This window comes from Genypterus blacodes, unplaced genomic scaffold, assembly GCF_046128005.1.
Source record: "Genypterus blacodes isolate CSIRO-AG114 ecotype Tasmania unplaced genomic scaffold, CSIRO-AGI_Gbla_v1 ptg000056l_1, whole genome shotgun sequence".
NCBI classification, from domain to species: domain Eukaryota; kingdom Metazoa; phylum Chordata; class Actinopteri; order Ophidiiformes; family Ophidiidae; genus Genypterus; species Genypterus blacodes.
In genome coordinates, this window is record NW_027466868.1 from 79,955 (window position 1) to 107,254 (window position 27,300).

Here is a 27,300-nt window from a genome sequence, read left to right on the forward strand (position 1 = left end):
ACACACACACACGGTATGATTACGGCCTGATTACACACACAGCTGATGTATTTGATCACAGAGGCCCCGATGTCATAATAACACACAGATGCAGGGATGTAAGTGTGTGAAGGCAGGAAACTGTGATGATGGTGAGGCGGAAAGACACACACACACACACACACACAAATACACAAACTGCACACCACAGGCATGCATGAACACACACACACACTGTTGAGTGGCTGTGGTGAAACGTCAAACTCAGAGTTGCTCAGTGATTGGATTAGTTCTGGGTACAGTTGGGAATCTGTGTGTATATCTGACGTCTGGTGTGTGTGTGTGTGTGTATGTATATCTGACGTCTGGTGTGTGTGTGTGTGTGTGTATATCTGACGTCTGGTGTGTGTGTGTGTGCGTGAGAGACAGTTGTTTTATTAGGTTTGTTACACAATTCTGGGAAGAGAAGCACAACAATAGTCCAGGATAGAGGAGCAGATGTCAGGAAAAGGATAGTATGTGTGTGTGTGTGTGTGTGTGGTTTAACACAAAGCCTCTCTCTCTCTCTCTCTCTTTCTCTCTTTCTCTCATCCAGGATTTGATGCATTTTTCTCCCAATATTAAAATCCCAAACATGCCAGTTGCCAGTTTCATATTCCAGTCCTAGCTTTAAAAAAAGAGAGGAAGATGAGAAAAACCCTCCTCTCCCTCCCTTTTGTTAATAATAGTCATTTCCTGCTGAAGTGCCATCAAGCAAAGTGAATCTACAACCAAATCAGACTTCATTACTTCCTTTCGTTCTCTCAGTAGATTTCAAACAGACGCTCAAACTGCCTCGCTCTTTATATTTATATTTATATTTATATTTAATAATATTCCACACTTAATCTCCATCCTGATGAACTCGCCCTCGACTTAGCGGGGCGTTAAGATCCGTGTGCGCTTTGTTAGCTTCCCTCTCGATCTTCCATTTTAGCTGCTGACATGATGTGAGGTGAAACACTCGCTCCCCTCCGGCTCCTGGCAACCGCACGGATGCCTCTTAACAGCCATCGGAGCGGGTCAACAAAGGGCCTGTGTGTGTGTGTGTGTGTGTGTGTGTGTGTGTGTGTGTGTGTGTGTGTCTGTGTCTGTGTGGGTCTGTTCCTGCGGTTCATCACATGATTGACAGTCTGAGTGGTTGTCTAGGGCCTCAAAGTAATGTTTTAACAATTAATAACTTATTAAACTACGCCGCACACACACACACACACACACAACTGAACCGAGGCAATTACACAACCACCTTGGCAGACGTTTGGATCGATGTGTTGCCTCTTGTGCCAAATTCAGTTTCTATCTGATTCCCGTCCCGACCTGGGATGATGGACGACTGGAGTTTTATTGGCGTTCCTCTGGGTTCCTCCTTTCATCTGCCGTCTCCTCCTGTTGTCTTTGCCGTACGTCACCGGCGTCATTAAGGCCCGGTTCGCTCCCTTTAATGCTTCTTTTACTGTTCCTTCTTTTACTGTTTATCTGAGCTTAAACGCAGGACAGTAAACCGGCGAAATTCTCCAAACATGGAGGGATTGCAGACATCTGGTGTTTTGTTTAGCGGAGCTGGAAGTCCGAGGATCCGAGGATGTAGCTTTTCCACTTTCGTGTTACCGTTCGCCCGAGCAGGAGAGCCTGTGCGGAGGGGTGAGCGCGTGTGTGTGTGAGACGTTTCCACGCACGGCTGCTCTCCGGTTTCATTAAGCACCGGGGTACACATCTTCCTTCGCTCCACGGCGTTCCGGTTTTCTTCCTACAATCCAAACACCTTACAGGTTAGGCAGAGTGGGAATCTTTGCAGAGAACTCGCCACCAAGCGAGCGTGAAGTGATGGATATTTGAGGTGTTTCATGAAGCGAGAGTGTTTCCGCCGGGCCTTCCTCCTCCTCTCAGGTTCCCGGTGACATCGCCGCCCGACGACTCGGACTTCCAGTTTCCCCCCAAAGCAAAAACAAGAGCGTGAAACCCCACATGGGAATAATCTGAGTGGATCAGTTATTAATGAGAGCTCCTTTCCAAATATCATTTGTTGGACTCCAATGCTGCCTCGCACTCTGATGGAGGAGATCATTCACACACACACACACACACACACACACACACACACACACACACACACACACACAGTAGCGTTTGGATCAATATAAAGAGGCTTCAAATTCAGTAAAGATCCATCTCCATTTACGTTCTTTTTTGTGGCCTCAACAGAGCAGGAGGAGGTGTGTGTGTGGGGGTCCTTGTGTGTGTGTGTAAGTGTGTCTGTGTGGGTCCTTGTGTGCGTCTGTGTGTGTGTGTGTTCCCTATAAGTAGACAAAACATCCTCCCTTTGCTTCGTGTGGTGTCCTCTCCCTCCCCTGTGGCTTTGGAATGTTCCACGGTGTTTGTGTCCTGGATAACAATGTGTGTGTGTGTGTGTGTGTGCACTTCACAACAGCATTGAACAGCAGTGGGAAAATGTAATCTATGTCTCAGGCGTTATTTGATGTCCCTCCTGATCTGGGAACGCGTTTGGATCCTCTGGTATTTGCTGGATAAGTTTGCCGGGAAGATGGACGCCTTCGCTGACCCCTGACCCCTGATATGAGGCAGAAAATGGCTGGATTGAGAGAGACAGGGGGGGGGGGGGGGGAGGTTTGGGCCAGTGACAAAAACCTTTGCCAGGATGAAATATGGATGCAATCACTCACTTCTACCTTCAAAGACAAAGAAAACCAGATCCGTTTTTCATTCCACCTCCGAGTCTAATTGAAGATGACCTCATCGTCCACAGGCGCCTGATGAGCGTCTCTCGGCCGGATCACGACCCTGCAGGGAGCCGTCGCTGAGTCGCACCCCCATGGAGCCGCAGAGCTCGCCCGGCAGATTCAATTCAAGTCGACCTGCGTAGAGAAACCATCGAGCGCTCCAATCTGCCCATTTCAGAAGCTCAGCATTTTCCCAAGATGTCCCCCGTCTACTACGTCTAGATCGCCGCTACTCACCAGGAAGCACGGCGGGGGGGGGGGGGGGGGGGCGAGGGAGCGCAGGGGAAGGAGGAAAAACAACAATTAAGGACCTTTATCAATATTTATGGATGACAGAGGAGGAGGAGGAGAGGAGGAGGAACAACACAGATAGCAGCTGAGTTTCATGAAAAGACCAATATTTTCATTTTGCCATATCTACTCCACTTCCTTCTTTTATTTTAGGAGTAGTTTTATATTTCTGCTGTCAGACCTCCACAGTGGAGTTTGCTGCTTTAAACTGCAGCCTGTACACACACACACAGACCCACACACACACACTCAAAACACACTCTGCTTGAATTCAGCCCAAGAGAAACTGATTGTTCGGCAGATAAGACGTCCGACCGTTGGAGCAGAAGCTTGAGTCGGCGTACGTGACTCAGCCTATCAGATCGAATCTCCTCTGCAAATAGGATGCAAGCGATCAGGCGTGTAGATTAACCACAGGATGCATCCTCGCTGTTTATCGCTCCGGTTTCTCAGCAGCGAAAACAAACAAACCAAAGCTGGACACAAATATAGAAATGATTGACGTGAAAGAGTTTAATCTGATGCAGAACGGCAGCAGAGCTTTGGGAAATTGAATTAACGACCTCGTGATTCGCAACAATTCCGTGAATTTGTGAGTGAAATAGATACGATGATGCCATGACCTTCACTTCAGCTTCTTACTCGTTTAAATCGACCGCTCGCAGTTCAACCTATTGACCCGTAATCATTTGATTGACACATCGGCCTTTAATGGGACTTCATCTGGACGTCGTTCACATCGACGTGTCATTTCTGTCAATAACCGTTCGCCTACACAACAGGATGGATCAATGCGGAGGCTCCTCACAGAAATACCATTTTTTTAAGAAAGAGCCCCGTGAATGCTTGCTGACGAGGCAGAAATCAGATTGAACTAATGACCTTCACATTGATGAGCGAGGGATGAGAGCAGAGACTGGAACCTTATCAATGCAGATCTATAAATCAGGCGCTTACAGAAAGAAATGGCTGAAAATGAAATATCCCGGGGTGACAGCTTCATCCACAGGGTGATGTAATGGATGAGAGCCTATAATAGAGCTGTTAACCCCTCAAAGTATGAGTTTGAATACTTGTTATCTGATCCATCTCCTTAAGCAAAAGCTCACGTGGTCAGAAACGGTTTGCCTGCCATTCAACGCACGCACGCAGACGCTGCTTCCTACATCATTGTCTGACAGGAAAAAGCTTCACGCACACACACACACACACACACACACACACATGCGCGCCTGCATATGCATACACACAGGCCTTCATCTCGGAAGCTGTGGTCTGGTCCGGCGCCACCTTGCAGACTGATTCTGCCGCTCTTTCCGGTGAGGCACAGAAGCAAAGCGTGGGAATCTCTCGGCGGTTGAAGCCTCCAGTCTCAACGTCTGTAATGCTTTTCACCAATAATTCCCAAAGTGGACGTGGAGCGCCGGCAAAACGGAATTCTAAGCCAGGAAAACTCCTCTCAGACAATTCAGATATCATTTTTATATCGATTGCCACATTGACTTTGTTTGCGTCATCATCCCTGCTGCCCCTTGTGTGTGTGGGCGTGTGTGTGTGTGTGTGTGTGTGATAAGATAAACTGACACATTTCTAGACCTCACCCTCTCCTGACAAGCCCATACTCGCCTCAAACACACACACACACACACACACACATCACTGATAACCCACATCCGCGTACACAAGAATGTGAATGTGAATGATGCATGAGAGGAGAGCCGGGTTTTAATTTGACTGTGTGTGTGTGTGTGTGTGTGTGTGTGTGTGTGTGTGTGTGTGCGTGTGTGTGTGTGTGTGTGTGTGTGTGTGTGACCTCCGAGGTGGTCCAAACAAGCTGTCCTCTCTCTCAGGCCTGAGGAGAGTTTAATAAGGGTGACTTGAACAGAGCGGAGGAGTAAAGGGCATTTACAACGATGTCAGAGCGAAACTGAGCGTGTTCAGATCCGCCGCACGCTTCCACCCCCTCTACGACTCTAGGAACAAGATAAAATTCCGCAAAGTACAGATTGGAAGTCCCGACTCGAGTGTGAGACGTGTTTAATGTTTGGTGTCTGTATCATGTTTCTTTACATTAGGAACATAAACACGTGTCAGAATCTGATTCTGACATGGAGCTGAACGCGTCACACACTGCGTTTAGTCTGTTAAACACTGATACAATATGAACAGTCCCCCCCCCCCCCATTGCCCCACCTTCAAACACACACACACACACACACACACACACACACACATACGGCATCTATGCTCCACATTGACCGAACACACTCTTTCAGCTGTTTTCACATTTATTTTTCCCCTTTTTCTCCCTGATTTGAAAGTGGAACACGATGATTAAAGTTCATATTAACTGATATTAGAGGAATATTGATTCTGTTAACCAGTTGCGATGTAAACAGACAAGGCAAGACAAAGGCATAAGGCAAAAAACGCAATCGCTCATGTGATATGCAACAATAGGAGAATGAGTTGTGTAATTGTTAGACGAGCTGTTTGTGGCAGTAAAATTGATCAGGTTTGGATTCAGAATATTACTGTATCATCATTTTATTCATTGCTGCTAATCAATCAAACTCATACAGTAGATGAATGTGAAGTTATTGTAAGATTTCATTTTGCTTTAGCGGTTGTGACCTCCCTCTTAAAGTCTTAGACGTTTCCGTAGTAACCACACCTGACTGCATGTTGCATCACAGAAACGTTTCCTCTTCCCCTGTTATTGACTCAAAAGGTTTCTTTTTTTGTTGCCTTCCTGCCTTCGCTCAACCGACCGCATAGAGCAGCTCTGACCTTAACGGCGAGGTCGCACACTCGACTTTGTGACGTCACTCTGCGATGCTGCAGCTTTGGGATCGGCAGCGATCTCTGCAGACATACTTTCACATCGTTCCCTCACTCTGTCACTCAGCCTGTGGTTCTCCTGCTTCTGCATCAACATCATCTTCACGCACAGCTGAAAATGGAAGGAAGTGCTCATGTTATCGTAACCGTGGCGATGTTCTTTTGTGCCGCAAGAGTTGAGAAAGTTTCAGTTTGTTGCTATATTTAACTAGAATCTGTCTAGAGACTGTTTGTCACCACTCTGTGTAATAATGGACATTTAAAACTGTGAGGGGGGAAATCCCTCTCTCTCTCTCTCTCTCTCTCTCTCTCTCTCTCTCTCACCTCTTCATTCCCCTCTTTCTTCCTCCTCTTTGCTCTCTGGAGAGGTGTAATGTTTTGAACAGGAAGTGCCTTAATGAAAGCCCGAGACGGAGAGGAGAAAAAGAAAACAAGACGCGAGAGACATCTGTCCACACTTGGCCCGCTCTCTGGGATCCACAAACCATGTCTGATCCACATACTTCACTGTTCCCACCGGTCCTATTATCAGGGCTTACAGCTGAACTGGCTCAGTCCAGTGGGTGGATGGGAAATCACAACAACTCTGCCTTTCATTTCTGAGACAACTTCAGATAAACATTCGTGTCATAATGGCACCGGCCTCTCAAACGGAACATTCTGCATGTTTTGTGTCTTTTTACAGACGTGTAGCAGAGGACGCCATGTTCCTAAAGCAGCTTTACATGAGCCACGTGTGTGTGTGTGCGTGTGTGTGTGTGTGATCGGCGTCAGTGCCTATAAGTGGAGAGAGGTGTGTATGTGAAGGTGAGACGATGTCATACATTCTCTGCCTTGAGACTGTGTAAGTGTGGGCAGATGGACTCATTGTGGTCAAATCTGCCTGAGAATCCATCTGAGAGCAATTTACTGTAATTCAGACTTTCTCTGCCTGCTGTGCCGCAGTATAAACTATGGAATGCACCCCACAAACAGGACATACTGTAGCTGTGGTGCTGTGGTGCTGTGTGTGCTGTGTGTGTGCTGTGTGTGTGCTGTGTGTAGCAGCGCCTGTTTCCTCTACAGCGAGAGTCACGGTCAAGTCATGTAATCATTTCTATGCATGTTAAAACAAGCAATATTAAGGCAATCATCTTTTGTTTCTTAAACATATTCCCGGTAGTTAAATCTGTCTGCACCATCCGAGAGTCATTTATGGTAATTGAGACTTTCTCTGTCTCCTGTGCCGCCTTATTAAACTGTGGAATGCCTCTCACAAATGTGTGTCTCCTGTATAGAAATGTGAAATTGTACAATCATTGGAGAGATTAGAGGATTCCAACAGCTCTGCCTCATTGTGTCATGTAGCCACCACACACACACACACACACACACACACACACACACACACACACACAGTTTGTTTATTTGATTTAATCTAATCTGAGTTTAGGATTACTAATCTCTTTACAAAGCAGCCGGGTGTCATTTCCCTGAAAAAAACCTTTGAAGACAAATGAGGAGGTTCTGAAAACAGGAAGGGAGAATGTTTGCTCCTTCCAACAAGGATTAAGGGAAGGAGTGTTCATTTACAAACAGGAATCACATCAAAGCTTTGAATCCTCACTTTCCCCTTAAACAAGAAACCACAAAGAAGAAGACAGCCACTCTTTTATTGAATAACTTAGGGGTCGTCAGGTGCAGAGTTAGGCCTCATGAGCGACTTCACAAAACCTTTGCATAATACACACACGTTATATATTATATACAATATATCAAACATTATCGTCAATGCTTTGTTTTCATTGGTCGAGACTTGAGAGCGACATCATATTCATCATCCTTAATATGATCATTTATTACTGCGTGTGCAGCACTGTTGTTCCAGGAAGCCTGACTAACGAGTACATACGTGACACAATTAATGTTGATGCTGAACTGTTGAACTTCCAAACCGCCGGAGACAAAACTCAGACGCTGGCTGACTGATGCTCTTTGGGATAAGACGGAGGAATCATTTCTCGCAAAGGTTTAAGGTGTTTTGATAATATTGAGTCATGCAGCTGCAGAATATTAGCTAGAATAATGTGTGTGTGTGTGTGTGTGTGTGTGTGAAGATGTCTCAAATCATTATGATTAGTTGTTAGCATCTGTTTTACTGTTATTTGGTAAGCCAAGTGGTATGACATCAATCAACTGCTTCGCCTTAATTAGTTTAGAACTCCACTTCAAATCTTTCACTTTCTGCCATTCTCAGAAATTCCACACAGTGATGAAATCGTGTTGACGTGTTCGCTGAATCTCGACGACAAATCCACATGAATTATTGACCGTTAAGTAGATGACTCTCAGTTTTCACCTTAAAATAAACCCTTACTTAAGTGCGTACAAGATAAGACCTTTCTAGAGACTTTATCTATATTTGTTTTCCCGATAACAGATCTCCAGTAAGTCTCAGATGTTTGATTTGAGCCTTGTGCCCTGCGATCATTGTTCTGTCTTGTATTCTTCGCTCGTCTTGGTCTCATCCATCATGTTGTCGCTGCTGCTGCTGACTGATGCAGTGCAGAGGTCAAACTCTTTCCTTCACACACTTGTAGTTAACGCCAGCAGCAGTGATTTATGGTTTTATTCTTCCCTTTGTAAAACTGAATTGAGATTCTATTTATGTTTGTTTTTGAGATATAGATTGATGTTGCATTCAAGGGCTTATTAGATTGTGGTAAATACCAAACGATGAAGTGGTTTCTGGTAAACAGGTTCAACTTGATGTTCAGAGCACCCCCCTCCCCCCCCCACACACACATGCCCCTTCCATCATCCACACACACACATCACCTCCTTCCTTCCTCTGAGCTAATCCAAAAAACGAAAACAAAGCTATTATCCAATCAAACGGACAGGGTTAATTAATCAATGAAGTGGAATAAACTGGGTTAAGGCTGGGTTGTTCCTGACGTCTGGCTAGATGTTAATTGTTTTATAACGACAGAGAGCCAACAGGATGGATTGTGGGTAATTAAAGAGGGAAAATGACATTCCTACCGAAACGTAATGAACAGGCCTGGCTTCCATGGTGCAGGTTGGAGTCTGAGTCATGGCACTTTGTCCAGACTCCATCACTCAAATTGTTGTTTTTCTGGCATACAATGTGCATTAATAAACATTTGAAAGTGGTATAGACATACACACACAAAACATTGAATGAATAGCTGCACCGGGGCACATTTCTAAGAGGCTTTTAGCTTATTATTGTTGGAGGAAAGGACGGACACACAGAGGGAGGGAGAGAGATTAATGCTATACAAAGAGAGAGAGAGGAGGAAAAATGCAGATTAATTGGTAGAATGGAGAGAAAGAGAGAAAAGAGAGAGAAGAGAAAGAAGAGAGGAGGGAGAGGAGGGAGAGAAGAGAGAAGGGAGAGAAGAGAGAAGGGAGAGAAGAAAGAGAGAGGGGGAGAGCGAGAGAGAGAAGCCAGAGAGAGAGGGAGGGAGAGAGAGGGGGGGGAGAAGGGAGAGAGAGAGAAGGGAGAGCGAGAGAGGGGGGGGAAGAGAGAGGAAAGAGAGAGAGAGAGGGAAGAGAGAGAGAGAAGAGAGAGAAGAGGGAGAGAGAGAGAGAGAGAGAGAGAGAGAGAGAGAGGAGGGATGGGCATCTGTATGGGAGGTGGCGTTTAATGTCTTTGATCCTGGACCATAACTCTGAATAAATGAAATTATCTTATTCACTGGCTAACACAGAGAGGAGAGGAGAGGAGAGGAGAGGGGAGGAGAGGAGAGGAGAGGAGAGGAGAGGAGAGGAGAGGAGAGGAGAGGAGAGGGGAGGAGAGGAGATACAAGTTGGGGGGAAGAAGAACAATTGTGTGATATTTACAGAAGTAGTGTGTATCAGCTTTATTCTCTTGGGGATTTGCGCTCCTGACCGTAATGGTGTGTGTGTGTGTGTGTGTGTATGTGTGTGTGTGTGTCGGGTGTGTTCAGCTCTCTGCCCACAGCAGGAGATGAGATAAAAGCTTAGAACACGATGCTGCTCACTTTTGTCAAATTTCAACATAAAAGCTTAAGATATTGTATAAATATGTTCATATGTACATTAGATCGTTTCCCCTCAATGTGATGTAAAGAAATCACACAGAGGGAAATGATTCAAGGTCACAAGTGTCAGGGTTTAGCTTGTAGTGAAGCTACTAACTGAACTACTTTTGAATGTAGCTGCAGTGGCTTCCTGGTGTCTCTGGTTATTTGCATTGAGAGAAAAACAGCACACACATTTATTACTTCAGTAGCTTCAATGTAGTTAGCTACTTTTCCTCCTAAGCTTGTAGTGTAACTACTTTATGAAGTAGTTAGAGTAGTGTGGCTGCAGCTGAACTACTTTAAATCATGAGTAACTTGTAGCTTGTGAAGCGATTTCAAAGTAGCTTCCCCAGCACTGCACACACACACACACACACACACACACACTTGCTACACATGTGCACATACAAATCCAAACATTAGGCACGTGCAGAGGGGTTACAAAGCAGGTCGGACAGAATAGTTGCTTGATGAGATGTTTATTTACATTTGCCGTAAAACACACCCACACACTCACGCTCACACACACATGCTCACACACATGGGGGAGCTCATTGAATTCAGTTCCATCTACAGTACTTTATCATGACACAGCCATGTTACACTGACAGGTAGGTAGCATTGTGGTTCGACATCATTACATTTCATTGCTGTCTGACACACACACACGCACACGCACATGCACACACACACCGGGGCATGCACATACAGTAGGCACAAGGTCACAAACACACACACACATACAAGCGCCTCTGTGGGAAATCATAAAGACAAAAACAAAACCAAGAACAAATGCGCACTCAAAACCAAAAGCTACACACACACAGACACACCCAGACAGGAAGTAGTATCTCACTATGGTAAGCAATACATGAAGGTAACAACCTGCCAACCAAAGCAGTAAAACTCTTCTCATACAATACAGTCCACAACAACACAACCAGTGGGTTCTTAAACACACACACACACACACACACACTCTCGATAATCAGGTTTTTCGTGCTAAACTGAATCTATGTTTCTCTGCGTCTTTCTGTGATCCGATACTTTGCAGTTTGTGAGTTTCTGTCCCCATAAATTAGTCCGATAAAAACTGCTGCTTGCCGGCGAGCCAGATAGGAATGATGTCACCATAATGCAATAAGCTGCCGACGCAGCAACCTAAACTCTCCGTAAACGTTTCCTTCTTGTTCAGCCGGGACGTTAACCTTCTTCTCTCCCACACCAGGGTTTGATCCCAATGCAGACGTGACCTTCTCTATCTCTTTTCCTCCCAACATAATGACATCACAGAATAATGACACAACACACTTTAAACTTTATCAACTTATGTACATAAACATTATTCTACTTTCTGTGGTCGGTAAGAGGAGAGACGTCACGATCCGTTAAAGTGATCGACCTTAACCTTACTCATGTTTGCATCGCCACACTCCCAGGGTCGTTGACCTTTAGGGGCGTTTGTGAGGAAGTGAAGCTGAGGCAACTCCGGCCCAGCAGGTGGCAGCAGAGACACCGTGCTATAGGAGAAGAGACGTGTTTCTTTGGTTAAACAAGCACATGGAGACGATGTGGAGGCTAACAACGAGCAAACCTGCAGTTAGGACAGTTAAGACCCCCCGCTGAGGTTTGCTTTGATCTTGTCTTTAGTTTAGTTCTACACGATCATCAGTCTCTCAATAATACAACTGGCCCAAGGTTTCAAGTCAGAGTAGAAAGCAGCCTTTCATAGAACAACACACACACACACACACACACACATTACATCACTTTATATATAAGAGTATAAATTATAGAGCGTCACTGCTGTGGTCTGAATTGCTTTCTGTCTGCTTCACACACACACACCCCTGAGAGAAATGTGGGTTTTCTTCCGTCACCAGGAGTGTTTTGCTTCTCTCCAGGCTTCTTGTCCTTTGACCTTCTGAGTGCAGATTTGGTAGGGAGGAGGGAAAGGTCACCAGAGCGGAGCAGAGGCCGGGGGGTCGTGGGTTAAGACACTCAGAGGTGATCAGACGCTCTGTACACACACAGGCCCATGAGAGGGAGGAGGAGGAGGAGGAGTATAGGGGGCCGCTTCCGTACCAACACTATGAGATAAATCCATGTCTGATTCAGGACGCGTGCGTTGATGAACGCCACGACAAACTTACAGAGCAGTGCAGTGCATTTAGAGCTGTGTGCAGACTTCAACTTAAAGCGCTTCCAGGGAACAGATGGACGAGGAACAAAGACAACAAGACGCAGGAGCAGACGGGTACGGAGTGAATCTGCTTTCACAGAAAAGGACAAAGATTGAGTACGTTTGTAGGCCTGGTCAATGAAGGAGGCGTAAAGTTTCATGAATGCCCAAATATCTGTGTCTTATGTTTCCATTGACTGGCCTCATTGTGCAGTAACACTGTTGAAATGTCTTAAAGCGATTTGTCTCTCCAGCAGATTGAAACCGACATCTTAGAGCGCCGATCCCCTCAGCCGCTATTCTGTCCTCACATCGAGACCAAACACAGGCAGCAGCGGCGGCAGAAGGGAGCCGGTTTGCATTAACGTGGCTCTAATACCAGACGTGGATGCAAATGCGTACTGCAAAACAAACAAGCAACTGGAAAAAGGCCATTAGTTGGACGGTGGTGCTTCAAATAAACATCTAAGGACCGTCAGCATCCACAGAATCATCTCTAATGTCCATCAGTCAGTCATGTTTTGGTCATAAGGTTGTGACGAGCCGCTGTAGTCCAGGGACGGCTGGCACAGTTCAAGATGAGTCGGGTTTGCCTCTTTGGCCAGCGTGGATTTAAATATCGACGCCCTGGAGACGGCCACGGGGACGCGACCCGCCGAGGCCCAGCAGAAGCTCAGCACGCTGGGGGAGAGGAGGATGAAGACCCAGGGGTCGATGATGGAGTTGATGGAGATGAAGCGGAGGGCGATGAGGTCCAGGAGGTGAGACTCTGAATCCCGGTATATAGAGTTGAGGTACACGCGGATCTGAGAGAGAGAGAGAGAGAGAGAGAGAGAGAGAGAGAGAGAGAGAGAGAGAGATAGAGAGAGAGAGAGAGATAAAAAGGATGAGAGTGAGGAAGCAGGAGGGAGTGGAGGTAAGAGATCTAATCCTACTGCTAACACCAGATGGATCCTGGGTCACATCCTGGTTACAAACCCATCCAAACAGGTTTACGAGACGAGCGGGAGAAAAAGGGGGTGGACAGTGTTTTCATGATTAGATCTCTACGCTAAATGGATGTTGACACAGTTTAACGTCAGCACATTATTTCTTGTTTGTTTTCAAGGCTTCTTGGGAAGTCTGATTTAGGGTTAGGACCTGTGGTGCAACATGTCACATGTGGTTTCCGTGTGATTCTTAGTTGGAAACAATTTGGCAAGACAAGGCTTTGAATCATCAGTGTGGGAGCTCGTGCTGTGGGTGGAGTCCCGGAATATCTGAATGAAACAACACCAAACATCTCCACAAAGTTTCAACTTACACAGAAACAAAGTCAGTGATGATGTTTGGGTGTAAATGTCCTGCAAAATCATGAAATTCTGTAAAACTCCTGCGCAAACAACAACCAACATGTAACTTCCTACACTTCTGCCATGCCTTGAATGCACTGTTTTGCTCTGGGCTGGTGATGTCATGTGTTGGCACGTGTGCTTGATTGGAGAGGTGAGCCTTTGTTCCCCGACAGCAGCAGCAGCGGCCTTACAGGTTCAGGTAAACTCCACACCTTTTCTGCTCACATAAAGCCTCACACACCTTCGTCTGCAGGCCGTCGTTGTGTTGGCCTCGGTTTGACCTTTGCTTGTGGTTGTTGATGTCTGTTCCCAGTGTGTTTACTGGCTGGAAAACGTAAGATAAACCTGAGCTATGTACCAAAATAACAATTCCTATTCATAGAAGTCTATGCAACGTACTAGAACCACACGACTCAGCAAATATATGTCCTGATTTATTTACCTATAGACACTCCAGCGTCCAATCATGCATCTTCTCATGTGCAAACCGCTCTCTCTCTCTCTCTCGCTCTCTCTGGCAGGCAGGATGTTTGCAGAGGAGATCGTAACAATCCAATTTAAAGAGGATGTTTGAATTACTCTCATCGCCATTTGTGTGCCGTTCACACAGCCTATTAATCATTGTGTGTGTGTGTGTGTGTGTGTGTGTGTGTGCGCGCGCGCGCGCGCACGCGCGCGCGTGTGTGTAGGGAGCAGCCGCGATGCAAACGTTGGACCCGCGATATGGAAACGCAAACTGCAGTCACACAGATAACAGCGGCTGAGGATGAATCTGGCTGAGGCTCAGTGGAGGAACGCCTAACGTCTACAATCCTTTACCTGATTTGAGTTTAAATGTCAAACAAACATTTCTACTGTGGTGAATTCGCGGGGCCGTCTGAGAGTTGTTTACATGTTTGATTAATAACAGATGGGGGAGAAACAGAGGCCCTGACCTTTGACCCCACTGTCCCTCAGAGAGCAGGGGGCGATTACAAGAACACGCAACACGTGATGGCTGGCAACCCTCAGCTCTCCTAAGGGGGAACTTGTGTGTGCGTTTCCTCCGTTTGTATGATCAATCTGCATGACGTCCAGTTCATTCCCAAACATTCCGTCTTCACCGTGCCCTCGCTCCCTTTCCCTCCATCTCTCATACTCTCTGACCTCGCCACACCCGTCTGGCACAATCCTCCTGTGGCCGAATGGCTGCCGTGGAGACTGACCAACCGTCATCCATGAATATAGAGCGATGATGATGATGATGATGATGCATCCAGTTCCACAGAAGCTCATCTCACGTTAAAACGCTACATTCCAACAACATTCCTACAAAAACGTATTAAAATGGAAAACTAAATGTGTGCCCTGTCACTGGATTCACACACACACATGTGGTCGTTAGGCTGATTGGCTACAGGCTGTGTGTGTGAGACCAGAACAGCATGAGCCCAGCTGTGTGTGTGTGTGTGTGTGAGCGTGTGAACACAGATTTCTCCTGTTTTGAGAGGCTATGCTGTGAAATCAGACACTCGATGTGTGTTAATGTGAAGCGTGTGTGTGTGAGGGAGTGTGTGTGTGTGTGTGTGAGGAGACACTGAGAGAGGAGGTATGTGCTCTTCAGGATAAAGTTAGTATGAGAATAGTGTGTGTGTGTGTGTGTGTGTGTGTGTGTGTGTGTGTGTGTGTGTGTGTGTGTGTGTGTCAAAAGCCTGCGGTGCGTCTGGCTTCTATAAATTTTTAATGCAGTCGGAAATGGCCTGAGGCACAGCAGCAAGGTGGCACACATCAGCAGGCCACTTTCATATCTGCAGCTAAATGTAATAGTGTGTGTGTGTGTGTGAAATCCTGACCCAAGGCTGTGGTATCACTTTGCTATCAGAGCACCCACGGGTGTTCTACACAAAGCGGCGGATGAATTATGCACTGGGATACCAAAAAGTATACATGTGCGTCACGTGACCCATCCTTTGTTTACCTCTTAGCTGCTGCAGCGCCGCCGTGTTCTACACCCTGCCAAGTTTGATCCCAGCAGGGCCAACTTCCACCTGAAACGACGGGCGACTTTCCTCTTGATTTAGATCGTAAAGAAAGTTATTTTCCTTTTAACTAAAAATCCAAATCCTTGTGTGCTTACATTGAAATACGCTAAAAGGTTTCCTGCCTCTGCCTGCAGGGCCGCAAATGGAGAAGGTTAATGTGGTCGAGGAGGAGAGGAGGGGAATGGCTGCTAATGCTGTAAGTGATTCAATAGTATGAATGATTTATGATGAACGTTTATCACACAGATGGAATTAACGTCATGGCGACTTTTGCCTGGTTACTGCGGAGAGAGGAGCTGCTACAACTAAGTGTGTATTCGGGTTTAATCAATCAATTCATGCTGTGATGAAACACAGGCGTAGGGTTCAGCATTTAGCAGGTATCTCAGGGCCCTGGTGACGGCGTGGGGGGGAGCAGAGAAAGACCCCCTTTGTCCCCCTCAGCCTCCTCTCCATTCTGTCCTTGCTTACCTTATTGTGCTCCATTCGTCCGCTTTGTTGGCCCTCACCGAAGAGCCGATGTAGAAAGGTGATACCTGCGTCCTCTCCTCTGAGCAGACAGCACAGGAGTCCACGCCTACACACTGATTCTACTTCAAGGACGCCACAGCGCCGGTGGATCCAGGCAAAACCCTGAGTCGAAACTGTTTAAGTGGGAAATCTCAGCAGGAAAACAACAACAACCTCATCATATAGTTTAAGAAAAAGCCTCTAAGTCTTCTCAGCTTCTTTGCCTTTACCAAATAAGGGCTCTGCTTTCACTCATTAGAGGCCTCACGCTATTAAATTAAGACGGGAGCACTATTTGGCAACGGCAGCAGAGATGAAGGCACTCTGAGCTCCACCCTGAGCTGAGGGCACTTTACACACACATTACTGCATCAACAACACCACACATTGATTTGCAGAGCAGCAGATTGTCCAGAGGAGTTTGACCCAGACGGCGTAAAAGCCATGAGTCCCTCCGTCCGTCCCTCCATCCGTCTGTCCGTCCGTCCGTCCGTCCGTCCACCCTGTAGCTGCTTTCCACCCACTCAAGTTTAAATATCCCAATTGGGCCGAGCCAGCACGAACCACGCAGCCAACGAGGAGGCAGCCAGCTAGTTTGGCTCGAAGCCTGGTGACCTTTTGCGACGGGAACATTTGAAAGACCTTCTGGCCGTCCCTTTCACGTCTGATCACTTTCATTTGTCCCTGATGACTAAGTCGCTGCCAGCAATTAGACCGACTCCATCTGACCGCCCACCATTTCCATCCACTAATTTGAAAGTGATTATCATAACTATTAGCCACGACCCAGACATCATCATCATCATCATCATCATCATCATCATCATTGCCTCCTCCTCACATTACTGACAACAGTCTCGGAACAACGTTGTGTTAAATTGTATGACTTAAAGTTCCAAACGATCCAAATAACTCAGTTTAAAATGACTCACAAAGCACAAAACCAAAACAAAACAATGTCCACAGAATTAAATACTATGAATTCCTTTCCGGGCTCTGTGTATCTGTCACCACGCTGCCGAGGTAGGAGCGTTCAAGCGTCTCTATCTGTGGCACTGTCACAGGCACTACGCTGACTCACGTGCTGCAGATACTTCCTGTCCCCCGCCAACCGCCTATTGTTTATGTACCAATAGTTGCCTTTCCCCCTAAAATATACCACAAGTGAGCCGACGCACTTCAGACTGCGTGACTTGTTATTGTGGATGGATTTCATGACATTTGGAAAATATATCAGATAAGATAAGATCGTGTATCTACAAGCCGCTGACATTTGGGTACAAAACAAACCCGGGTGAGGTGGGGTGTCACTTTGAGAGCGTGTGTGAGGCTGCTGTTTCTGCAGGATTTGGCTCATTTGCTTTGTTGTTTATATTCTGTACACTTGGCACACTAACAGGACCAACATGGGGATTCTCTTATCCTGGGTGTTTCCTCCTTTGTTTTGATTACTGGCATGTATGGATTAGACTTGGATTAGAGAGACTTCACAGAGAGATCTATTTTGAGCAGCCCAATCTGAATCTGAAGTCAACCATTAAGCTAAAGAAGTTGTTTACATTCTGGCCCAGTCGGCTCAGTCAGAGTCGTAATGGATCTACAATTGTGTCACATCTTAATGTAGGTCTACGTATGTTCGCTCTTGTATCTTACCACTAGGGGCAGTGTGCAGACGATGAAGATGATGGTCATGAAGACCAGCAGGATGAGATGCTCCACCTCCTCAGCCATGGACACCACCCTGCGGTCGTTCCTGGATCTCGAGGTCATGGACATCGAGCTGCCGTTCTTCTTCCGCCGCCGGTACATCCTGACCAGGTGATACACAACAAAGCCATTGCACAAAACGATGGCCACCACCAGTGCCAGCATGACGGTGGCGTACAGGTTGGCGTAGATGCGGTCCTGCTTTGCATGCGGGTTCATGTCGATGAAGCACCAGGTCCCGGGGCAGTACTGTACGTAGTCCCCGAAGCCCACAAACGGGAGGAGACAGAATAACGTACACAACAAAAACACAAAGGGGATTGCGACGTAGGCGCACTTTTTGGTGACGTGGCGGCTGTACAGGTAGGGATGCCCGATAGCTATGCACCTCTCCAGTGACATGGCGAAGAGGAGTGACATGGTGGCCAGACTGAAGAAGGTCATGCTGACGCCAAAGTACTTGCAGGCCACGTGGGATTCAGACATGCCCACTAAGGTGGTGTTGAGTGAGTATGAGATCTGCACCAGCGGGCTGATCAGGCAAGTCCCAGCCAGGTCCGTAACCACCAGCGACGTGACCAGGATGTGAAACAGCGTGGGACGCCGCAGCCCGCCCTTGCTCGCCTCCCTGCGTCGGCGGATTTCCAGGATCACCAGGGCGGCCACGTTGCCAAAAATGCCAGCGGCGAACATGATGGCGCTGATGAACGGGCTCGTCTCGCCGTCGATGTTGACCCGGTCGTGGCACGTGACGTTTTCCATGTAGGTCATGGTTGATAGGCAAAGACGACGCGGCAGAAACCGCGTCCCTCAAACAGACTCGATACTTATGAGACCAACGTCTTTATGTCGGTGTCTGAATCCATCCTGGTGACACAGAAAACACAGAACATGAATGAGAGTATAGTTTGAACCTAACTGGCATATCCCGACCCTGTCAATCATGTTTCCACGCAGGTTAAGACTTCAATGAAGGACATGAAGCCTCCCTGTTCTCATACGTATCATGTCAACATTCACGCTCTTCGTATATTTTACTAAATAGCCTCTGGCCTCTTGACTTTGTTGTCCTCCACAGTGACATTGATGGCAGTTGGTTGCGATATTCAGACTGAAAAACCATTACATTTTTACAACCGTCGCTGCGTTGGCATTCAAACTGACACAAACTGGTTGACGCTTGTTGGCTGGCTTCTGATTTGCCCAGACAGAGCCTGATTTATTTGCGGCAGGTCACATTTGAGCCTTTTCACTTTGCTAATGTCTTTCTTTCAACTTAATATCAACACAATGTGGAATATAAACAACTCTAAGTTCACATTTGCCTCCAACCCAAGTTTTTCTAGTGACCCTACAGATACACAGATTAGGAGATCTAAGGGTTAAAATCTCTTCCTCTTTATAAACTGCTGCAATCTGCACATACTAAAGAATTCCAAGCATGGAACTCCGTGCGGTTTCGTCTTTGAGTGGTCAAAGCATCAACACTTGTTCCTCTTCTGTCCAGCTGACGGACATCAACTGACAGGCTAGAGTCCAACTCTTCCCTTTGAGCATTGATTGCTGCTGTGATTAAATGTAAAGTATCAATATTCTCGTGTGAAGTCACAAGTTAGTCACAATAACGTGGGATTCCTTTTGTGCGTCTGTTTTGCAATCATCTGTTCCACTCTCTCTTTCTGTGTGTGTGTGTGTGTGTGTGTGTGTGTGCGTGTGTGCGTGTGTGTGCGTGTGTGTGTGTGCGTACATTTTCGCTGAGTGTCTCACTGACTCATCTACAGTCACAGAGTGTACTCTCTTGGCGATGCCCGCTGGAGTCGAAACCTCAACACACACACATCCACCCAAACTAGACAAATGTGTGTCCGTCCTAAAACATGTCTGGGTCAATTGGATGCTTGAAATATTCAGAAAGGATAAAAGGAAGCTACTTTTGGAGAGAAATCATTCAATTTCCCATTTAGTCTCTGACAATTTGTCGTTTCCTTACTTTTTGAAAAAGAATTTCAGAGACCGGACACAGCTTGTGCCCCCTGCGAGAGCAAGATATTCCGATTAGCTATTCGGGTCGGAAATGGTCGACCACAAACGTCAAATTCAATTCATTTCAACTTAAAGTTCACCAAAAAACAACTGCGCTCCGAGCGGTAGGTACGCGTGTGTTTACAGACGCAGAAGTTGTAAAAAGTTTGTGTTTGACAGAAAAACACACTAATTAGTTTTCTGCGTCTGTGCCGAATTAAAGAGTAAAACCTCTAGAATATAAAAATGACTTAAAGTGTCATTTACCAACGTTTATTGTTGGCAAAAACCGAACGAACGCGCCGCCGCAGTGTTTCCCGGTTCATGATTCGCTTCAGGGTCTTTCATCAAGGAGCACCGGCAATAGAACAGAGCCCCGCGCGCGCCCCGGGGGAGATACAACGAGAAAAAGAAGAAAAGCTTGGAGTCTCACCTGTCCTCCCGCGAGACGTGGACAAGTCCTCCTGCGAGTCACAGCTCCAGGTTCAGTCACGGAGTCTTGCCTTTTCTCCCTCCCGAGTCTCGCTCTCTCGTGTCACTTATAGAGGTGTGGAGACGCGCTGCCGTGGTGCCACTGAGCATGAAAGAGCTCGAGCGGCGCAGGCGGACTGGTGTGTGGGGTGACGTCACGCGTCCGGACACACCCACCCCATGCAGATGTGATGCTAGAACATAAGTATTCATACAGGAGTTTGTCCTTCAAAATGTCTTGGAATCAACCAATCAATAACTAATCATGCAGCTTTGTTGGGAGCAATTTGCCACTGTGAGGGAGTTTAGGAGGTGGGTTCTCAAGCTGTGACGCAGGGGCACCATGTGGTACTTCTGTTGTTTTTGCACACTAAGCAGTACCTCAGTTTCAACCAAATTTCTCTTGTTTTGGCCTGTAGGCATGTTGGTCGTGTGATTGTGTAAATGAACAAATTCATTTCCTCTTTTTCATGTTCTTAGAGTTTGCAGTGAGGCTCAGACGGGACTGAGAAGGTCCTTGCACAGATTTTGGACCCGTGTTGATTAGATTTGATTTTCAGACTGGAATTCTTTTATTTATTATTACATATTATTAATATTATTACTATTATTAATATTATTAATATTATTATATTATATATTCTATTTATATTTTCTTTTAGTTCTTTTATCTACCTTTGTTAAACGCACTTATTGTAAGTCGCTTTGGATAAAAGCGTCTGCTAAATGACCGTAATGTAATGTAATGAGTTCTGATGACTTGTGAAGTTGTATTCCAACAGTTTGAGGAGGTCTGTGAGGTGAGTGTGACGCAGACCATAATGGGCTCGGTGCACCATGAGCAACGTGGCTTAATGTTTCAGAACTTCTATTTGTCATTTCTCTAATTCTAACCACATTAGGAACAAACTAGCTGACAAACAGGATCTGAAAAAGGATCCTGACATGAGCTGAAAGCCCTGAAAGGATGACAACACTTGAGTGCTTTTGCTTTTGTTCCATTAGTTAATTATCACTGTGACTTATGTGCATCTTTGCTTCCATGCCATTACTGTTCCCGCTCAGCCCCTCTTCCTGCCGCTCTCTGCCTCTCTCCAGACTGACCTCACACATTGTTATGCGGCCTAACAGGCATAGAGTCGCATGTATGTCACGAGGAATCATCCAAAATATGCAGTGATTTATAGACTGGGTCACATTACATGACCCAGCGCGTTAAGTTTGTTTTAGTGTTAAGAATGCCCACTGGATGCATGAACCCTGAACAGTCCTCTTTCCTGCTTCTATTTGTCTTTCCTTCTGTCTTTGTCCTCACTCTCTGTCTGTTTTTTTAGGTCAGTCTCTCCTCCCCTCTTACCTTGTCCTCTGCCCTGTTAACAGCAAAGTTCCCTCCTTTCCTTTTCTTTTATTGACTCATTCGTTTCTAAACAAACATCTTTGTGATGGTTATGCAGCGTCTTCATGGTTTCTATACCCATTGATGCCATTGGATCAATGTAAACACAGATGATTGATGACATGCACAGCTTTATCTTCTTGGTTCTGTGCAGCAAGGCTTCAGCTCAGAATACTGTGTGTGTGTGTGTGTGTGTGTGTGTGTGTGTGTGTGTGTGTGTGTGTGTGTGTGTGTGTGTGTGTGTGTGTGTGTGTGTGTGTGAGCCTGCTAATAGCCCCTCTTGAATCATTGATGACTTCATTGATTTAGGTGAATATCTGATATGACAATACAGAAAGTCAGTCAGCAGACCTGATTACTCGCTGAAACGCTGGAAACATGACCTAATGATCAATATCATGATTGTTCAATGTAACAAAGTAAAAATACTTCTCAACTGTTTAGGTATGTCTTGTGCAAAGATGTACTTTATTCACTTACATTTCTTAATTTGACAGTGATAACTTTTACTTACTACTTATTTAAAACACAGTATATACTTTTACTCCACTAACTTTGTAAAAAAAAGAGCGAAAAAAAGAGCGAACATTGTTAATCTGACCACTGAATCACAGTCAAGTGACAAGCACAAATATTATCCCCCTAAAACTTAACTCTCTACTTTAACTTAAGTACTTTGGTGTACTTTATCCACCCGAGTATTTGAGCTAAGCGTTATATTCTCGGTGCTTGACAAACGCAGGCGGCCTGGTTTATAATTTGCCTTTGCCTCCACCCGCAGGTTGCTTTGCGTAATTACAAGCGTAAGAGTCGCAGATAATGTTTTAAAATCCATCTTATTCTGTTGTTTGGTTTAGATGACATCATGGTTTTTAGTTTAGATATCAACATATTCTTGAATAAAACAAAGGAAGTGCTATTCAACTTCAACTTAATGGATTGATTGAGTCATTATTACCTATAATTCAAACAAAGTGAGTTCTTCATGCACCGTTGATGTTTTTCACCTCTTGAATCACAAATACAGTAGAATTAACTAATTTTTCAGTAAATAATGATTCATGAAATGGGATTTGGTTGGAAAACAAAGCTGCAATGTACCAGCATAAACGCTAGATGGCACTGGAGGTAAAGGTTTTTCAGGCCTTCAACGAGAGAATGAAGTTGTTGCATGAAGTGACATAGTTACCAGTGCAGTTTAGATGATTTACTTTAGATACTTAGCCTGAGGTCTAGACACCATGAGTAATATTGATGAACTTTAAATAAAAGATAAATTCATAATTATTGATATGTCCAATAGAAATACCGATATTCCCTTGAGTACAAACACACACACACACACACACACACGTCTTTTTCATTGTTGTGAAGCAGATAGAGTTACATCCGGATTAAAAATGCTCTATTTGTCTTCACTTTAATGTGAGCCAGATGTTACCTCCAGCTCCGTCCTGCTGTCAGTCAGCCCACCTCCGACCAATCACAGCGGGCCCGGACCCCCCCCCCCCACCAAACTCCTCCTTCCCGGAGTTTCTGGGAGGCTCAGTGGAGAGGAGGAGTGATTTAGATTTCTCTCTCTTTCTCCCTCCCTCTGAGTCCATCTGTACCTCTCTCCTTCTGCTCTCTCTCAGGCTGCAGAGCTGCTGATTGAACCCAGCTCTACGATGGAGAGAGCGGAACTGCTGGCTGTGTGTGTGCTCTGCTGGTGCTGCAGTGTGTGTGTGGTTACAGCCATCCAGAGAGCTGATTTGTTTCCTTATGGCTCTCTAAGTGGAGATTTAATTTTGGCAGAGGGCGACGATGAAACCTCCAGAGTGCTGACCCTGCCCAAGCCCTTCTACTTCTACGACTCACACTTCTACCAGCTATATGTAAGTCAAACTCCATAAATGCCTGGATGCATAATCATGTGCATGCTTATCTGCTTATCGATCATAACAGTGGGCTCTTCTGTGACCCCACATTTTGTGTAGCCAGGTTTAAAGTTGCTGTCCAGTAAAGTTAAAGTAGATGTTGTTGTGAATTAAGATGATACAGTTTGTAAGATGGTGAAAATGGGAGAATGAACCAGTGTTTGGAGCGGTGTTGTGTAGATGTGAAACAGGCTCCACAGAGGACCAGCTGCTATTTTGCACAGTGCCAAATTGAAGGATTTGATGAATGTTTGACCAAAAACACCCAAAAGACCAGTCAATAAAAATGTGTTATTGTTTATTTAAGCTTATAAACATAAAGGCGAGTATATTTTTTGGGAACATTTTCATACATGCTCAACAGTTTCAACGCTTCTATAAATGATAAGTATGAACAATATATGAAGTCATAAAAGTCTAAGAGTCAACTCTGTGTTTTGCATAGACTCCAAATTCATCCACACAGAGTCTCCACTTAAAACATGTTAAGCGGGAAAGACAGTGATATGGGTTTTAAATGCATAGCTGAAGGGCCTCCAGGAGTTTATTTGAGGGGCTTTTGTGGATAAATGTGTTGTTTCAGGAATTTCTGATGGGACTCCAGGAGTGTGTCGAAGGGTCCACAAAAGGGTTCGGGGGTTTATGTTGAGGTTCCAGTGATTTTTTTCCAGGGAATTCCAGAGGCCTGTGGGTTTTTGGAAGAGTTCGCGGGGGGTTTCAGGAGTCTGTGAGGTTTATTAAAAGCTTCTAGGTGTACACAAGGGAGTTCCAACGAGTTTATAAGGGAGTTTTAGGGGTTCATTAGGGGATTCTACAAGTTCACAATGGTGTCCCAGTGGCCCATGCGATTGTTTGTTGTAGTCCTGAGGGGATTACAGGGAATTTGATGGGTTTCAAAGGATCCATCAGGGGGTTTCAGGAGTTCAGTTTGCCTCCGCAGCCTTATTATGCTATTCCTGGGTTTCCTTACTTTCACAGCGTGTGAAAAAGGGGTTTCTTAAGTGGATTTGAGGATTCATAGGGACACAACAATACCATTTATCTCTGCAGGTACATGTCTCGCCAATTTGAAAGCGCAACTTCAAAAACTGTGTCCCACCCTGAAAATTGGAGGTCAAAATCCTTGTAATAACAATGTTTCCTCAACGCCCCGGCCTCAGGGTACATTAGTCTTCATTAAGCTGTTAGTTGGGGCAGCCGGGCTCATTAGTCTCTACAACACCCCCTCCCTTCTCTCTCGCCCTAGGTGGCCACCAATGGTATCGTCTCGGCCCACGACTTGCCGATGGAAAAGCAGTACGTGGACGACGGCTTCCCCACAGACTTCCCAGTGGTCGCCCCCTTCCTGGCTGACATCGACACCAGTGGAGGTCGAGGACAGATTTATTACCGGGTGACCGAGACACCCAGCGTGCTCAACAGAGTGGCCCAGGTCTGTGTGTTTACATGTGGTATCAGTTGAGTGAATGGGGAGTTAAAGGGGCATTTCACCCCAAAACAGATCTCACCTTTAATGTTTTCACTTAAAGACCAGAGATGAATTCTGACAGTTTTTGAGAAAATTGTACCAAAAATGACATCAGATTGAAATAAATCTTTATTATTCCCTGTTTTTCATCCTTTAGTTCAGCCCATTATGTCCACCCACCTTCTTCTATTTTTTCATTCATTCATTCATTCACCCAGGAAGTGCACAGAGGGTTCCCAGGTGCAAGGTTCACCCCCTCTTACGCCGTGGTGGCAACGTGGGAGAACGTCGGCGCCTACGAAGAACAAGCTCGAACTGCTGGACACACGAACAAGGTAGGCCGAAAGGACCAATACACGAGTACATGACGCCCGCTCGTGTAACCCCCTTTTGCTGTGTTCTGGTCTGGTGAGGCGCACTGCGGTTGTAAAACGCCAAATTCCAGGAGGTTGTGCATCAACTGTAATCGGCCTGGGGAGGAGGAGTTCTATTTGTAATCCCTTCCCCTCCTAATCTGCCTCTTAACCTTTCCAATAGGCCAGAGGTCATCTCTAAGGGTCATCAAAGTGTCCCCTCCCTCTCCAGACTCGTTATCCCCACCTCCTCCTCCCACGCACACCAGTCACGCTCTCATGCTCTGTTGGACATCACTTCCTTCCCTTGTTTGTCAGCCAATATAACCAGTTAATAACTTGGTTTTCCATTAAATAATCAACCTCAGCCACCCATTGATCATTAAAGGGCCCTCTGATGGAGTTTCTACTCACAAACACCAATTGTCAGGGGGAATTTCAGCTGTTGCGTGTTTGCGTATCAGGTCCGGGAAAAGCGCCAAAGAAACCTCGACATACTGAACTTATTGATCAAACGGAGCTTTGTTGTTCCCTGCGTGTAAAATGTGGGATGGAGGGAGCGGCAGAGTAAAGGACAAACCACAGGGGGATGTACCTCTCTCTCTCTGTCATCCCTCTATCATCTGTTGTTTGTTCTTTTTTCTTTAACCCTTTAGCATGTCTTCGGGTGCTCATCATAGCAGTCTACGTTCCGGGATTCACCTAAAGGGCTCTCTGTCTCTCCCCGTCTCTCCCTCTCTCTCTCTCTCACTCTCTCTCTCTCTCTCTCTCTCTCTCTCTCTCTCTCTCTCTCTCTCTCTCTCTCTCTCTCTCTCTCTCTCCCCCCGTCTTTCTCTCTCAGGACTGATAGCATCTCCCTTTGAAGCGATTAGGTCAGAGGTGCTGAGGGGGGATATGTGTGGGGGAGAGGTGTGTGAGCCGATTAACTCGAGGTGTGTGTGTGTTTGTGTGTTTGCCGGGGGTGTGTATTCGGGGTGAGGAGGTGGCTGGGGGGAGGGGGCAGCAACAGGAGGTTTATGAATAAGTGGGTTTGTGTTTTCAACAGAACCTCACCTGAAGTGGCTATTATCATAATTGGAATGTAATGACCTCACCATAAACCAACAACACACACTCTGTTGTGTTTGCCTAGTGAGCAGAGCCATTGATGGAGAGAATTTGGCATCTGTAGATCATAAGTTGCTTGGACCATAGTACTTAACAGCATCTTGTTGATGCCACTGATGTTCTTGCACTATTCACCCTCCACCAATACCACTAATACACCAGCCCCTCTCATTGAAGCTGTATTGACGATCTAAGTAGAGTACATGTCTGGATGCCTTAGCAAGAACAACCCTAAACATTTTGCTTTCAGGCTGTAAAAGGAAGTTGCTCATGTTCCACAAAAGTGATAACTCACATCGAGACTGTTAGAGTAGGAAATCGATAGACGTTTGCAGAATCACAAATGTTTTTGCTCCAACATCAGATTCCATCCGTAGGAGGCGCTATAGATGTATCTTCTTCATACAGTACAACGTTTTGTTCATGTTTGATTTACATACTATAGCTTTAAAGTTGTCCCAGATGCTTAGTGGGAAAATCTATAATGACACTTTGAGGAAAGGTGCAAGACTGACCATTTTAATCACAGTTTACTGCTACAGGTTAACTACATTTACCTGATTTCCTCTTAATGGTGTCTTAATCTTGGATGGTGTAGAGTGACAAAAGAAGAATCCCTCCTCCTACAGGTGGAGGACTCATTGAATTTGAAGCAGATTTTGCCTCCCATGTAATTTAAGCCTGACAATGTGATTTACAGGACAAGGTCAGATGAGGTTGAAAGGACGAATTAATGGACTCTTCCCTTCTCTCCTCTCCTCTCCTCCTCTCTTCTTGTATGTAGCACAAAGCACAATAGGATCTATTGTCTCCATTGATGTTGTTTGTTGTTCCTGGGGGCTCCCCTTGCAGCCGCACGGCGGGCGACCACAC

At 45.8% G+C, this 27,300-nt stretch overlaps 2 protein-coding genes and 1 long non-coding RNA gene across 3 annotated transcripts in view; 1 reads left to right on the forward strand and 2 right to left on the reverse strand.

The window, feature by feature from the left end:
- Positions 1-2,470: 2,470 nt before the first annotated feature.
- On the reverse strand, positions 2,471-4,495 carry LOC143002404 (uncharacterized). The gene is made up of 3 exons (XR_012963793.1): positions 4,298-4,495; positions 2,706-2,891; positions 2,471-2,587 (listed from the first exon to the last, which is right to left on the reverse strand). It is a non-coding gene; the product is annotated as an uncharacterized LOC143002404 (long non-coding RNA).
- A 6,453-nt stretch (positions 4,496-10,948) lies between these two features.
- On the reverse strand, positions 10,949-20,319 carry ptger2a (prostaglandin E receptor 2a (subtype EP2)). The gene is made up of 3 exons (XM_076152498.1): positions 20,150-20,319; positions 17,641-18,561; positions 10,949-12,928 (listed from the first exon to the last, which is right to left on the reverse strand). The coding sequence occupies exons 2-3, from the start codon at positions 18,463-18,465 to the stop codon at positions 12,629-12,631; spliced, it is 1,125 nt and encodes a 374-aa protein (XP_076008613.1). The 5' UTR covers positions 18,466-18,561; positions 20,150-20,319; the 3' UTR covers positions 10,949-12,628.
- A 2,380-nt stretch (positions 20,320-22,699) lies between these two features.
- nid2a (nidogen 2a (osteonidogen)) overlaps positions 22,700-27,300 on the forward strand; it is a 30,314-nt gene continuing 25,713 nt past the window's right edge. The window contains exons 1-4 of the mRNA XM_076152365.1: positions 22,700-22,711; positions 23,218-23,457; positions 24,746-24,931; positions 25,186-25,302. Of these exons, the coding sequence (XP_076008480.1) occupies positions 22,700-22,711; positions 23,218-23,457; positions 24,746-24,931; positions 25,186-25,302 (555 nt within the window). The remainder of the gene's footprint in view (positions 22,712-23,217; positions 23,458-24,745; positions 24,932-25,185; positions 25,303-27,300) is intronic.

Bases quoted from the DNA above. Each gene is read 5' to 3' on its own strand.
- ptger2a (XM_076152498.1), bottom strand. From the start codon at position 18,465: ATGACCTACATGGAAAACGTCACGTGCCACGACCGGGTCAACATCGAC. The intron at 12,929-17,640 runs GTAAGATACAAG...TCTCTCTCTCAG, and splicing joins TCTGCACACTGCCCCTAGTG to ATCCGCGTGTACCTCAACTC.